Source organism: Carex rostrata, chromosome 18 (genome assembly GCF_964058835.1).
Source record: "Carex rostrata chromosome 18, lpCarRost1.2, whole genome shotgun sequence".
NCBI classification, from domain to species: Eukaryota; Viridiplantae; Streptophyta; class Magnoliopsida; order Poales; family Cyperaceae; genus Carex; species Carex rostrata.
In genome coordinates this window covers 436,084-450,632 of record NC_135935.1, presented here as the reverse complement: position 1 = coordinate 450,632, position 14,549 = coordinate 436,084, and the positions used below count along the sequence as shown (strand labels likewise).

At 33.0% G+C, this 14,549-nt stretch overlaps 1 protein-coding gene across 5 annotated transcripts; it reads left to right on the top strand.

Annotated features, from left to right (window-relative positions):
* The first annotated feature begins 2,855 nt into the window (after positions 1 to 2,855).
* On the top strand, positions 2,856 to 14,173 carry LOC144569463 (uncharacterized). Of its 5 annotated transcripts, none has more exons than XM_078319826.1 (5): positions 2,856 to 3,091; positions 3,585 to 3,932; positions 4,851 to 5,046; positions 5,810 to 6,003; positions 14,002 to 14,173. In XM_078319826.1, the coding sequence occupies exons 1-5, from the start codon at positions 2,927 to 2,929 to the stop codon at positions 14,038 to 14,040; spliced, it is 942 nt and encodes a 313-aa protein (XP_078175952.1). In that variant the 5' UTR covers positions 2,856 to 2,926; the 3' UTR covers positions 14,041 to 14,173. The 5 variants fall into 5 exon arrangements, with proteins under 5 accessions (XP_078175952.1, XP_078175951.1, XP_078175956.1 ...); XM_078319825.1 differs by lacking the exons at positions 4,851 to 5,046; positions 5,810 to 6,003 and adding exons at positions 12,233 to 12,373; positions 13,088 to 13,250 and having other exon boundaries at positions 2,859 to 3,091; positions 13,854 to 14,173; XM_078319828.1 differs by having other exon boundaries at positions 2,860 to 3,091; positions 3,585 to 3,834; positions 4,873 to 5,046.
* Positions 14,174 to 14,549: the final 376 nt, after the last annotated feature.

The window sequence follows — 14,549 nt, the reverse complement described above, 5'->3', positions numbered from 1 at the left end:
AATTAGCGTAGAGTCTAGATCCTATGCATTATCTCACTGATTGAATTTGAATCCGGAGTATCCGATCAGAATTCGAACCGTCTCGAAGTTGAATATAGTCTTACCAGAATTCGGAGTAAAACTAGTGAGTTTTTTTAAGTTTATCAGATTAATTTCAAATAATAAATTTAAATAATTAAAATCTATTTACATTATGAGTGATATATCTTCATGCAACAAATTTAAATTTTTCAATTAATTTAATATAAAATTAAGTGGTCAAAATTAAAAAGTTTATAAATTAATTTTAATGCATTTATTTTTTAAAATATTTTTTATCACTTGACTCTATACAAAATTAATTTAATAATTTAAAATTTTCGCATGAAGACACATTACTTATAAAATAGATGAGTTTCAACGATTTGAATTCATCATTTGAAACCAATCCAATAGATTTTAGAATTGAGTTCATAAAGAGACTATATAAACTTAAAAACGTTCTATCTGCTCCAAATTTCGTACCATCTCCACTAAAATTTTAACTAATTCAGTCCAAATTTAAAATGCACAGAATTAGTATGTATAATTAACTAATTAGATTCAAACCTTAAAAGAAATTATGAATCTCATTGTTAATTATATGTAAGTCCTTTTTAGCAAAGTGATCTGTAGGCATATAGTCAGTGTTAGAAATTTATTTTAAAACTCAAAATTTTAAATAATATTTATTTTAATATTAATGGTTTTAATTTTATGAATTATGGAGCTATTTGTGAATTAGTTGTATGATCTAATTTCCATACGAAAGTCCTCTATTCCATTGCCACAAAAGATCGAATCAAATATATGTGGTATTTGAGCTGTGCATGACCTTTATGTTACCATTCTTCGGTTACTATTTATTTTAATCAATTGAAGAATTACTCAATTGAAACATGCACAAGCAATTAAATCATTTGTCTGTTTTGAGTTTCATTCATCAATCTCAACGTTCATTTGCTTTAAATCATTCAAACGGTAATATAATTGAATATCATTTTTAATAGTCATGAATGCACAAATTGATTGATATCTATGGTTTTGCCTATATATAACACATATCATTTGAAGAGCTATAATCTAATGATTGATCTACTCTCTTCTTCCTGTTAGCTCCATATTTCATAAATTCAATTTTTATTCTCCCACAAACAAATATTTTCTTTATAGAAAACATATTATTCTGCTATCATTGTTGAAAGAAGCTACATCAACCTCTACCACGGTTGCGCCCAAAGGTAGAGGAATATCGGCGTAACTTGGGGCAAGCTTAACCGATTATTCCTGCGCTTAGGACGGGAAGTTGCCTTAGGTCCGCATTTTGCAGCTCCGGGTAATAAAGTTTTAATTATATTCTTGATTCTATTTTTAATATAATTGTTATTTATTTTATTGATTAAAATTCAGATTTAAAATTAGTTGGTTAGTTCATATTTTTCCAACAGTCAGTGCTGTAGTCGTGATTTGAGTTGGTGATGAGCAAAAATTGGATTTGAATTTTTATCTCTAATGCTAATTTGTATTCACTGGACAAATTATATTGAGGTTATTTTTTTTTTCTAAATAGGATTGGATTCAAATCGCTTCCCTTTATGCTTCTGCCTAGGGGTGTTCAAACGGTTCGGTTTAATCGGTTTTGAACCGAACCGAATTAGTTCGGTTTAAATGGTTCGGTTATTTCGGTTTATTGGATCGGTTCGGTTGGCTTTCAAAACCGAATTATAACTTCGGTTCGATTCGGTTTGAAAAATTTCAAAACCGAAATAACCGAACCGACCGAACTTTCATATAATATGAATTTGATCGGAACCACCCCGGTTTATTTTTTAATACTCCGGTTTATTTCTTAATCAATTGCTTTAAATACTTGGTTTATTTCTAAATATCTTAGTTTATTTCTTAATACTCCGGTTTATTTCTTAATATACTTCGATTTATTATAAATCAATTATTTCAAATAAAAAAATTAATATATTTCGGTTTGAACCGAACAAACCGAACAAACCGAAATAAAACTTCGGTTCGGTTTGGTTCGGTTGCAATGCTAATTCGGTTCGGTTCGGTTCTATTTTTAAAACCGAATTATAACTTTGGTTTGCCAAGTTCGGTTCGGTTTCAACCGAACCGAACCGATGAGCACCCCTACTTCTGCCTGAGCCGCCTCGTTTTTTTTTTTTTTTTTTTGTCAAATTGCGCTTTTACTTCTTTGAAATCTCTCTCGCTTTGTTCTTTATTCTTCCGACAAATCACAACTAATAAGCTTTTTTTTTTTTTTGAATCATGCTATGCGTACAAATTGGGTTCAGGTTCGAGTTCAGATTATTATCTTTTTCTTAATCGGACTGCTATGGAATTAGATTACGAAACAGATATAGACAGATGAGAAATTAAAAATAGACAAACCTTGTTAACCTATAGAGAGGATAATTTACTCATGAACTATGTCATTCTGATACTCCTCCTAAGGCTCCGTATCCGTATAAGATGCGTATCAGATACAGACCGATATGTCTAGAACACCAGCTATGACCCCGCATTCATGCAACATTAGAGAGGTGGTTCCGCCTCTGCACATACCAACAGACGATTGAGGATAAGACAGACGTGTCCTCGCGGAAGGTGATCTGAACTAAAATAATTAACGAAGAGAAGAGACGCACCGAAGGCCACAGTTACGTTGTAAACGGAGACGATCGATCGGACCTCAAAGTTCACAGACACGCGTTACGTAAATAATGAGAGCATGCTACGTGTCAATACACGTGTCTATGTTATATCTTTCTCCCAGACCACTATTACTGAAGTCAGGACTCAGGAGTCGTCTCTTCTAATAGAACGAGATAATTCAAACCGTACAAAGAAATTACTTTTTCTTTAAACTTGTCTGTTTTACTCTTAACAAATTATGATGAAGATGGCAGCAATGCTTGGAGGGAGGAGCGTTATCACAATCAATGGTGTAATTTCGAGAACATTCTACTTCTACACGAAGCCTTCTCTGCTTGTTCTCCGTCCGCAGACAGTTAAACCCAGCAGACTCTGTTTACAAGCCTCTGGCAAGTCCTCACAGGTCTCTAATTCTCTTTTTCTGTTGTTCTTCCTCGTTTACTATTCTCATGCAGTGTACCTTTTTTCAATTATTTTAGCAGAATTTTACAAGAGTTAGTGATCCTGAAGTAATTATTAATTGTATTTCTCACTAGGTGTTCAGGTGTTGTGATAAGTCAGTCATATGCCAAGTTGGATTATTTCTGTTTACCTCTGCACACCTAACATCATTTTTAATTTTTCGAGTAAATTTATTTACCGTCGACTGTTATGCTTAGGGCTTAGTTGGTGATTAATGGAGGTTTGAGCAACCGAGATACAGAGATTAATTAGTAGGGAATGCTACTTTGGGAATAGTGATGGGTGCCCCTAGAAGGAGCGCTGAATCATGTTTGGCTTAATTTTAATTTTGATTAGTATCTTTCTTGTTTAGAGTACTCAAGAGTTTTATTTTTAATGCCAGTGAAGAAAATGCATCTGATTTGATATAAGAAACTGAGAACTCTTTATTATAGGCTCACAATCATGCCAATGATGACAAGGAGATCAAGGACAAGTACAAGGATGCTGCAAACAAAGCCAAAGAAGCAACTACCGAAACCGGCTACAGAGCTAATGAAAAAGCTCACGACATGAAAGAGAAAACTAAAGATGCCACAAGCAATGTAGTTGAGGAGGGGAAGAGGAAAGCTGAGGAAGCCACGGAAAAAACAAAGGAAATAACCAAGGATGCATACGATAAGACCGGACAAATGACAGAAAAAGGTATGGGCAGAGCGAAGAAGAAGGTCGATGATGCGCAAGAAAGTGCATCTCGTTTCAGTGAGGATGCAAAGCAAAATGCTAAAGGAGCTATGGACAAGGTTTGTTTTTTCAGATTTTTTTTCCTTTTGATAGGTATTATCCTTTTTAGGTAGTTACGGTTGGAAATTAAAAAAAATAAGACTAATGCTCAAGTACATCATATATTGTGAGAAAAAAAATTCAGTAATAAATTTTGACTGTCTGATCACATAATAGTAAGTAGGCAATCTTTAATTTTGCATTTAAGAGTATTTTCTGCTTTTCGGTAAGAAAATATTCACTATAAATAATTAAATATGGATAATAAGAAATTACTTTTTAACTAAATATGTCATTCAATTTGAGGAACACTAATTGTATAGCATAACTATTTGATCAAATAGTATAAACCATCCAACAAAGTTTTTTGTTTTTTTTTGAGCAATTTTGTAAGAGTTCTTCTCAATGTTGTTGAAAACAATTTTTTAATATCCATTTTATGAGGGCTTATTAATTAACATAATTTTATAGATTAAAATTTATGTTCTTCTTCAAAGCCTTTATTCCCAAACAAGTTGGGGTAGGCTAGAAATGAAACCCAACCGGAATCAGGACACAGGGACTTCCCACAAAGTCACCCATCCTAGTACTACTATTACTGCCCAATTCGTGAGGGTTTTATTTCCATAAAGAGGTGTTTTTAACTAATTATATTTTCTACAACAAAAGTTGCCTTGGAGGTAAAAAAAAATAATAATTAGTGGATAAGTGTCGACATCCATAGCTGTTATGGTGTTGTGTTACTTGTGTAGTCATGGTATGGAACCTGTCTGATTATGTATGGCAGGTCAGATTGGTTTAAAAGCCCGCTTCCTTGTATGAAGCATGTCTATCTGTAACATTATATTTGATTAATCACCACCTATAGCATCAGGCTGAGTATGGGACTCTGTGGCAACTAATGGGATAGCTAATTTATTATGTGTTCTCTCAACTAGGCAAGGGAAGAGGCATACGAAGCTCATGAGAAAACATCTCATGCAGCAGAGAAGGTGAAGGATACGGCAAAGTCAGGGATGGAGAAGACAAAGGATATGGCGAAAGGTGCCACAGAGAAAACCAAGGAAACTGCTGATGCAGCTGCTGAGAAGGCAAAGGAGACGGCCAAAGCTGCGAAGGACAATACTGTTGAAGGTAAAGTTTTGCTATCTCAATTCAGTCAATCATATACAATTTGGTGGATAAAATTGTACTGATGCAGATTTAATCAAGTGATTTGCTTAATAGTAATATAATTCAACCCCCAATCCTCTTCTCCAAAAAAATAAACAAGAAGAAGAAGTAATCCTAATTCAGATCCCATTGTTTGTTGTGGAAACAGATTTTGAACCCTTCAACATGAAGAGGGTATATGGTTGGTTTATTCTTTACTGCATGTATGTTTAATATAACCTTTTGTATATATGAAAGTGCTTCTGTATCTATACCACGAAAAAAATGTTGTTATGAAGGAACTCATCGAAATTCCTAGTGGTGATATTTCAGCCCTGCTTTAGCTACCATTGAGAGAGGCATTCCTAGATCTCTATGAATGGATGTTTACCTTAGTTGCCTTTCAGTGAAATTATTTTAATGGCACCCGCTTTGGAAGAAAATTTAAAAAATTAAATGATACAAGGATGCTATCCTGATTTATCTTATTCTACTGACATGTGTACGTACGGTGGTTACGTCAAGTGTGACAAGTTGCAATTTCTTTTGAACGGTTTCATAAGCTTTTGATGAGAATTGTGTTTGTTTGATCGATTGGGTCGTTGGTTTAATTTGGTTTTGACATATAATGTAAACTTAATTACTATATGATTTTGGGATATATTGGGTTTTAGTATATGATCGTGGTCATGGTTTAAGTACCTTAATTCGAGTATAATATACAAATTTGATTTGGGTCTAACAGGTACTAAATATGCTGGAGAGAGAGTGGCAGAGGGTACAACAACCGTGGGTGAGAAAGTCGTAGAGACAGCAAAAATTGTAGGTGAGAAGGCTAAGCAAGCAGCACAAAATGTGTGGGAAGCGACGAAGGAAGCGGCACACGACATAAAAGAGGCGGTGGCTGATGGTGAGCAGAAAGATGAGGCAAAGAAGGGGGTGGAGGCTGATGTGAAGGCTGACAGAGGGAAGCTGTTTGATGATGAAGAGAAGGGGAGAGCAAGAAACAAGGATCAGATCTAATAGACCTTGCAGCATGATCGAGTAGGAATATGCGGTGGTGCTGCCTAGTTTGTTCGGCTTGGATTTCAATTGTTGTTTTTCTTAATTTCAGCTGAATATGAAGTTTTCAGATTAAATAAAGTTAATTTTGTAACTTGTATTTAGGTGAGCCTTTTAGTATGGGATTAAGTGGTTCATGTTTGTTGTGTTTAGTCTTTGTTCAAGTCCAAATTAAGGTACAAAGACTTGAACAAATTAAGGTGTTTAGTCATCTCTCATTTCTCCATCACAGGTACTTGGGAAAATTTGGAACTCCTCAACTTCGGCCCTCAAGGTATACACGGACAAAGGCAAAGGAATATCCTTTTTAGACGGGAGTTTTAAAAAGAGGAAAATATATATATAGAGTTAGGCTGGGGTGCTATGGATAGCATAGAGGCCTCTATGCTACGGCTCAATATTCGAGTTTTCAAAATCCAAACGGTCGATCCGAACCGTTCATCTTATTCTCCATATTAATATCTGCTTGGAGACCAAATTTTACATTTTTTTGAATTTTTTTACTATTTATTAAGTATTTTACAAAATTGTTGATCCAACGATGGCTGCACAAAACAGTAAAACCGTTGGATTAGCGATTTTCAAAGTGGCTTAATAAATAGTAAAAAAATTCACAAAATTATAAAATTTGGTCTCCAAGCAGATATTAATATGGAGAATAAGATGAACGGTTCGGATCAACCGTTTGGATTTTGAAAACTCTAATATTGAGCCGTAGCATAGAGGCCACTATGCTATCCATAGCACCCCAGCCTAACTCTATATATATATATATATTTTTTATGATTGACGGCAACTGTCGTTAACAAATATATTGATAAAGGATGATTTACAAAATTCTTACAAATATATTGATAAAAGATTTGTAAAAAAATTTTGGAATAAGAGAGACTGCAGCCATTTTCATAATTACAAATAATAGTCGAAACTCTTTCTCTTTGCCTCCCTACATGATACTATAATTACAATAATTACACACTAGTTCTCCATCTCTCAATTTTTATAGTTGTGTCATTAATGAGGCAATGTACAATTCTTCTCTTATTTGAAAATAACTTTTTGTTTCTTTCTCTTCACAGTATCCAAGCTTCCGCGGCCCACAGAATATTCCATAGCATTTTTTGTGTGCCTGAAAGCTATCTTCCCGTTTCAAACTACACTATTTGTATATCCACTCCTCCTAAGACATGTTGTACTGTGTCAGTAGTCCTCTCCAAAATCTCTCCGCATATGTACATTCCCACATAATATGGTCTCGTGTTTCCATTAGATCGGTTTCGCAAAGATGGCACCCCGACTGCACATTACACCCTCTGTAAGTTAGTACATCCTAAAAGGAAAATATTATTGATTTGGGGATTAATATATTAGTTGGTAGAGAGGTGTAGTCAGGATTTGAAGGAATTCGTATCCTCTGCATTAATTCAAAAGGGGATCTTTTGAGTTAATGAATCTCAACTATCCGATCTATTTTAAAATTAGTGTGAATTAGATCTGCACTAATATTGAAAGGTCTCCTATATTATAAGCAGATACTAGATTGGCTCCGTTTAAAATCATACGGCTCAAATTTATTAACTTAAAAGATTCACAGACAGTTCAAATTTATGAACTTAAAAGATTCACAGACGGTTCAAATTTATTAACTTAAAAATTCCCTTATGAGTTAATGCAGAGGATACGCATTCGATTTGAAACAGGAGTGGACAGAAATCGGATTCGAGTTTGAATAAATCGAAGAATGGTGCTGATGAGATTATTTTAAGAACAATCTCAGAATCGTGCTCTGAGCACAAATCGGGTTCAGGGTTCAGATTCTATGTAGAACGTATTGTTAGTTTTTTTTTCTTAAATATCAGTACTGTGAGAATTTATTTTATGTACCAGTTATTACTGGGTCAAATTTATTAACTTAAAAGATTCACAGACGGTTCAAATTTATGAACTTAAAAATTTCCTTATGAGTTAATGCAGAGGATACGCATTCGATTTGAAACAGGAGTGGACAGAAATCGGATTCGACTTTGAATAAATCGAAGAATGGCGCTGATGAGATTATTTTAAGAACAATCTCAGAATCGTGCTCTGAGCACAAATCAGGTTCAGGGTTCAGATTCTATGTAGAACGTATTGTTAGTATTTTTTTCTTAAATATCAGTACTGTGAGAATTTATTTTCTGTACCAGTTATTACTGGGTTTATGAGAAACAAGGAATGAGAGATGACAATGGACTATGGAGAAATGACAACAGAAAAGTGAGATTAGAATGTGTGTTAAAATCCTGATGGGTTCCATGTACAATTGAACTACTCGTTTGTGGCATTATTTATTGACACCATAATAATTCTTCATTTAAGATATCCTAGAGAGTAGAGACGAGTCAAAATTAGAGTCATCTTCCGTCTCTGGTTCTGTTAGCGGGCTGCATTGCTGGTACGTTGTCCGCTAACATCCCTTCTGTCTCTGCCTCTACTGCAGATCGTCCTCCACGTATTCCTTTTGCCAATCGGCTATTCATAGTCGCCCCTTCTTATATTTTTGATGATTCAATATTTTTAGTTTTTTCACGGTCTGATTTGCTGTAGAGTCGTCAAGGGTACAGTAAGATGGGAAGCATGCAGCGACACTAAAAAAAAAGAAAAAAAAGATATGCCTATTCTGTAGCATGTTATTGATGTTATTGATGTTATTGGTCTGTAGTTGAGAATTTCAACTTGTGAGTCAGAATTTAACTTTAGGATGGAGCAATAATCTCCATTTTTATATTAAGTGTATGGATGTTTTGGTTCATCGAACTAACGGCTGTGATTAAAAGATAAAATTTCAAATTGAATATTTGTTATTTAATCAAATGGTATGTCTTTTTTTTATTTTATTTATCCTTTTGATGTTTTTCTATGTGTAGAAAAATAAATTTATTATTTTTCCGATTGGTTCTTATTTCTTTCTATTTTTTAAATTATTTAAAAAAAATAGATTGATTATTTGTTGGTCATGTCTTTATTTCTTTTTATTTTTTATATCATTTAAAAAATGTCATTTATCATTTAAAAAATGTTATTTATCATTTAAAAAATGTTATTTACCATTTAATATGTCATTTTGTGTGAGATTTTTTATAAAATTATGTCAAAAAATAAAAATTAAATATGTACATCATTTAATGAAATATGTCATTAAAGAATGTTATTTGCGTGTAGATGTCATTTAATATATCATTTAGTATTGTTATTTGTTATTTAGTTTAATTTTTTTTATAAAAATATATCAAAATATATCATCTTGTATGAGATTTTTTTTTCTCTTTTTATTGTAACAGATACTAGTTCAATTATATATAGGTTAACAAAAAAATTCTATATTCAAGTTAGGACAGAATTTAATTTCAAAGGAGAACAATAATTCAATTATATATAGGCTAATAAAAAAAATGAAAATTTAGTATCTGCCCTACCCTGTAGCATACTAACTCCCTCTCTGAGTTGGTAATAGGAAGAATTAATACAAAATTTTGGTGTGATATATAGATGGGCTGGAGAACGTTCTGCCAATTCCTAACCTTTTTAAGATATCATATTTCAGTAATCGAAGTATTTAAAAAGAATAGAATTAATTTAAGGTTTAAAAGGAAATTAGTGGGGATTTATATATCTTGTAGAATGGTTAAATCTGATTGAACAATTCAATGATACAGTTGTGTGGAGATGCATGGTCCAACAATTCTATGTTGTTATTTGAAACCTTGCTATGAATTAGAATCCAATAGTTTATTTTTCTGTGAAATGTTGTTATGAATGGTTAGAATCTAGTGGAGTTAAAACTTCTGAATGTAGTACTATCTGGCAAGCTAAAATATCATTGAAGGTTAAGATTTTCTTGCGGATAGAAAATAAGATAGGACATACCGACATCGAAAACAAAAAAACAAAAAAACAAAAAAACAAAAAAACCAAAAGTTTGGACATGCCGACATAGACACGTGTCCTGCCCACTATGAATTCGTATCCCTCAGGTTACCTGATTGAGTAGAATTGAATCGGACGGTCCGAAAATGGATTGGCACTCATCTCAAAAGCACAAAGAATCCTGTGCCTCTATCATTCCGAATCCCGACCGGCTGAGAGTAAATCTGACCCGTCAGTTTCAATTGTCCTGAATCAGGTACCTGGGAGGATACGGATCCGCCCACTATTACTTAAGTCGGAAGTCGCCTCTTCGAAAAGAAGTATAGAACAGATAATTCAAACCGTACAACGGAAGCAGTCTCTCTTTATATTTGTCTCTGTTTTAGTCGCACAAATGATGAACATGACTGCAATGCTTGGAGGAAGGAGCGTTATGCCAAGCAATGGTGGTGTAACTTCTAGAGCATTCTACACGAAGCCTTCTCTGCTTGCTCTCCGTCCGCCAACCGTTAAACCTGGCAATCTCTGTTTTAAAGCCTCTAGCAAGTCACAGGTTTTTCTTTTTTTTCTTTTGTTTTTCCTCGTTTACTATTTTTATGGGTGGTGTTTGGTTGAGGCCTAAAGATTTGGAGGCCCAACTTGCTTAACTTGCATATATATTCTGACTTAAGCCGACATAAGTAATTAATTCATGTTTTGTTACGATAAGATTTTATTCTTGTTTGTAATACGATAATTATTTAATTTAAGGGGTAAAACTATCTTCTCCGGTTCTATTTTTTCATTCTACAAAGTAGCTAAACATAGAGAATATAGTTAAAGTAAGATATATATAGAAGCAGGTCAAAGGTGCAAACTAAAATAAATAAAAATCAATTCAATATATATAAAGAAATGAAGTTAAAACTTGATTGTCTACATGTTAGTCTCTCCCTAATTAATGTTATGCATTAGCTATAGAAATTGAAAAAAGTAAAAAAAATTATTAATTAAGATAGAATATAATTTTACTAGTATTTTGTAAATTAAGTATATTTTTGTAATATTTTATGTCCATAAGCATATTAGTATTATACCAATGCGTTGCAATGAGAACATATTATAATAGAACCAAAAAAATTCATACAAAATAATATATTTTCATAAAAAGAAATTAGACTAAATAACAAATAAAATGTTAACATTTGTTAAATAACATATTAAATGATATATATTTTTTTATCTTTTTGACATATTTTCATAAAATATTCTCATACAAATGCCATATTAAATGACATATAATATTTTTTTAAATGATATAAAAAATAGAAAGAAATGAAGACATGACCAATCACTTATTAATTAAAAATTTTCTTAAATGACATTTGAAAAATGAAAAGCAATCAAAACCAATCAAAAAGATAATACAATATGCATGTGGCGAGTACATGTCTAATAAATTTGGACTTCTACACGTAAAGAAAACATCAAAAGATGCATGGAATAAAAAAAGGGCATATTATTTGATTGGAGAGTTGATATTCAATCTAAAATTTCATCTTTTAATCATAGTTGTTGGCTCTACGTTCTTAATATAAGAATGAAGATAGATATATTTAATGAGTTAAATTGTTTAATTAGGTAATTTGAGATAATTTAGCATTTTTTTATTAATTTTGTTTGAATCAATCTTAGGGTAAGCCACAAGCATGGACTAAACGTTAAACCACCTTGATTGATGGTTTAACTTTTTATATATTAGACCGGTCTAAAGATCAATTTATGTCATCTTAGTCCGGCTCAATTAAATCACCTTTGGTAGCTTAACTGACGCCTAAACTCTTTATTCCATAGTTTAGGCCTCAACCAAACATGACCGTAGCGTACCGTTTTCAGTTATATTAGTAGAATTTTACTAGAGTTAGTGATCGTGAAGTGATTTGTGATATGCCAGCCATCTGCCAAGTTGGATTATTTCTGTTTACCTCTGGATCGTCTAACATTATTTTTAATTTTATCTATTTATTTATTTACGGTTGTGCTCATGGCTTGGTGATGAATGGAGATTTGAGCAACCAAAATATAAGAATAATATCAAATGCTACGTTTGGGAAGAATGCTGCATGGGGATTCAAATGGCAAGACTTTATTGCCCTTAGAAGGGGCGCTGAATCATGTCAGATCTGATCTGATATAACAAACTGATAACTCTTTATTATAGGCTCAGGATGCATATGATAAGGCCGGGCAAATGACAGAAGAAGGTATGGACATAGCAAAGGAGAAGGCCGATGAGGCGCAAGGAAGTGCAGCTCGTTTCAGTGAGGATGCAAAGCAAAATACAAAAGGAGCTATGGACAAGGTTTTTTTATTTTCAAATTTTATTTTCTTCCTATTGATAGGTATGCCTTTCTAGGTTAGTCGTCATTGGAGAATACAAAGAGGAGTAATACATATTTAATGAGAAAAAACAAATCAGTAATAATTTTTTACTGTCCGATCACATAAGAGTAAGTAGGCAATCTTTAATTTTGCTTTTAAGAGTATTTCCTACTTTTCGGTAAGAAAATATTCACTACAAATATGGATAATAAGAAAATTTCTTTTAATTCTTGTCATTCAATTTTAGGAACACTAATAATATAGCATTAACCATCCAACAAAGACTTGGTGTATTCGAGCAATTTTGTAAAAGTTCTTCTCAATGTTATTGAAAATGGTTTCTTAATTTCCATTTTACAAGGGCTTATTTATTAATGTAATTTTTAGATTAAAGATTATGAAAAAAATTAATTAAATTAATTAAATTTCCTACAACAATAATTACCTTGGATGTAAAGAGAATATTTAATTAGTGGATAAAGTGTTGACATCCATAGCTGTTTTGGTGTTGTGTGGTGATGGTAAGGAACCTGTCTGATTATGTATGGCAGTTGAGATTAGTAAGAACCGACTACTTGGATGAAGCGTATTGATCTGTACCATGAGATCGAGAAATCATCACCTATAGCACTAGGCCGAGGATAGGACTCTGTGGCAAGTTGGCAACTAATGAAATTGCTGACTTTTTAACTAGGCAAGTGAAGAGACATCTCATGCAGCACACAAGGTGATGGATACGGCTAAGTCAGGGATGGAGAAGACGGAGGATATGGCAAAAGATGCCACAGAGAAAACCACGGAGACTGCTGTTACAGCTGCTGAGAAGGTAGAAGCTGCGAAGGACTATGCTGTTGAAGGTAAAGTTTTGCTATCTCGATTTAGGATTTTTTTTTTTTTTTTAAGTAAAACTACTTTAAATTATTCTAATGGAACGAGCACAAAGAAGTTGGATTTGGAGGGAGAAACAAAAAAAGAAAAACCCAACTGCTTTTTTTTTTTTTTTAATACCTGGCAGATGCTGCCAGATGAAAATTTTCATTAACCAAAGTTTTGTACAGCATACATGTTTCATTTTCTTGCAAATATGACTAGCCTATAAAACTTCTTAAACGATTCCAGCTCTGAACTTAACAGCACCTGAGCCACATATTCCCATCTTGCTCTATGAAGCTAATTTAAAACAAATTTAAAACCCAACTGCTTTGTGAAGCTGTTTTTCTAATCCAACTAGCTTTGTGCTTGTTTCGTTAAAATCAAAAAATTAGTTCTATTTAAAAAAATATCTTGATTTAGTTGATTATAAACAATTTGGTGGATAAAATTGTACTGATGCAAGTTTAATCAAGTGATTTGCTCAATAGTAATGCTAATTTGACTACCAATACTTTCTCAAAAAAAAAAAAGTAATTCTAATTCAGATCCCATTGTTTGTTATGGAAACATATTTTGAATTTGTATAGGCGCAACAACCGCGGGGGAGAAAGTCGTAGAGACTGCAAAAAATGTAGGAGAGAAGGCCGAGCAAGCAGCACAGAATGTGTGGGAAGCGACAGAGAAAGCAGCACACGACATAACAGAGACGGTGGCTGGTGGTGAGTAGAAAGGGAGTGTGTGGTGCTACTTGTGATGTTCGGCTTTGGATTTTAATATTTGCTTTTCTTAATTTCAGCTGAGCATGAATTTATTTTCAGATTGAATAAAGTTAATTCTGTAACTTAATAGTATTGTTCTACCTTTCAGCATGGGATTGCATGGTTACATACAAAAGATTATCAGCCAGGTTATTTAAAACGGGATACGAAATGAATCCAAATAGTGCTTAAGAATTTTGACAAAGCCATCCTAATTCCTAACACATAATTGAATTTTGTCAAAATTCAAGGTTAATATAAAATAAGAGCATAAGCCTTGTTGTTTCTCAAAAAATAAATTGAATCCGATGAAAGTAAATCAACAACAATCATAATCGAAGAATGTGAAGTGTGAATTGATAGTAACATCAAAACTGAGAAGTATTAAACGCATTTTTGTTCTTTGTTTACCGAAAATTAATTACAATAGTTTGTGGTAGATTGGTTAATTGTTTGATTATGCAAAGGTCAAGTAGTCAATTGATGAACTGTACGTTGAAATCATGGAGTCAATTATTTGATTTA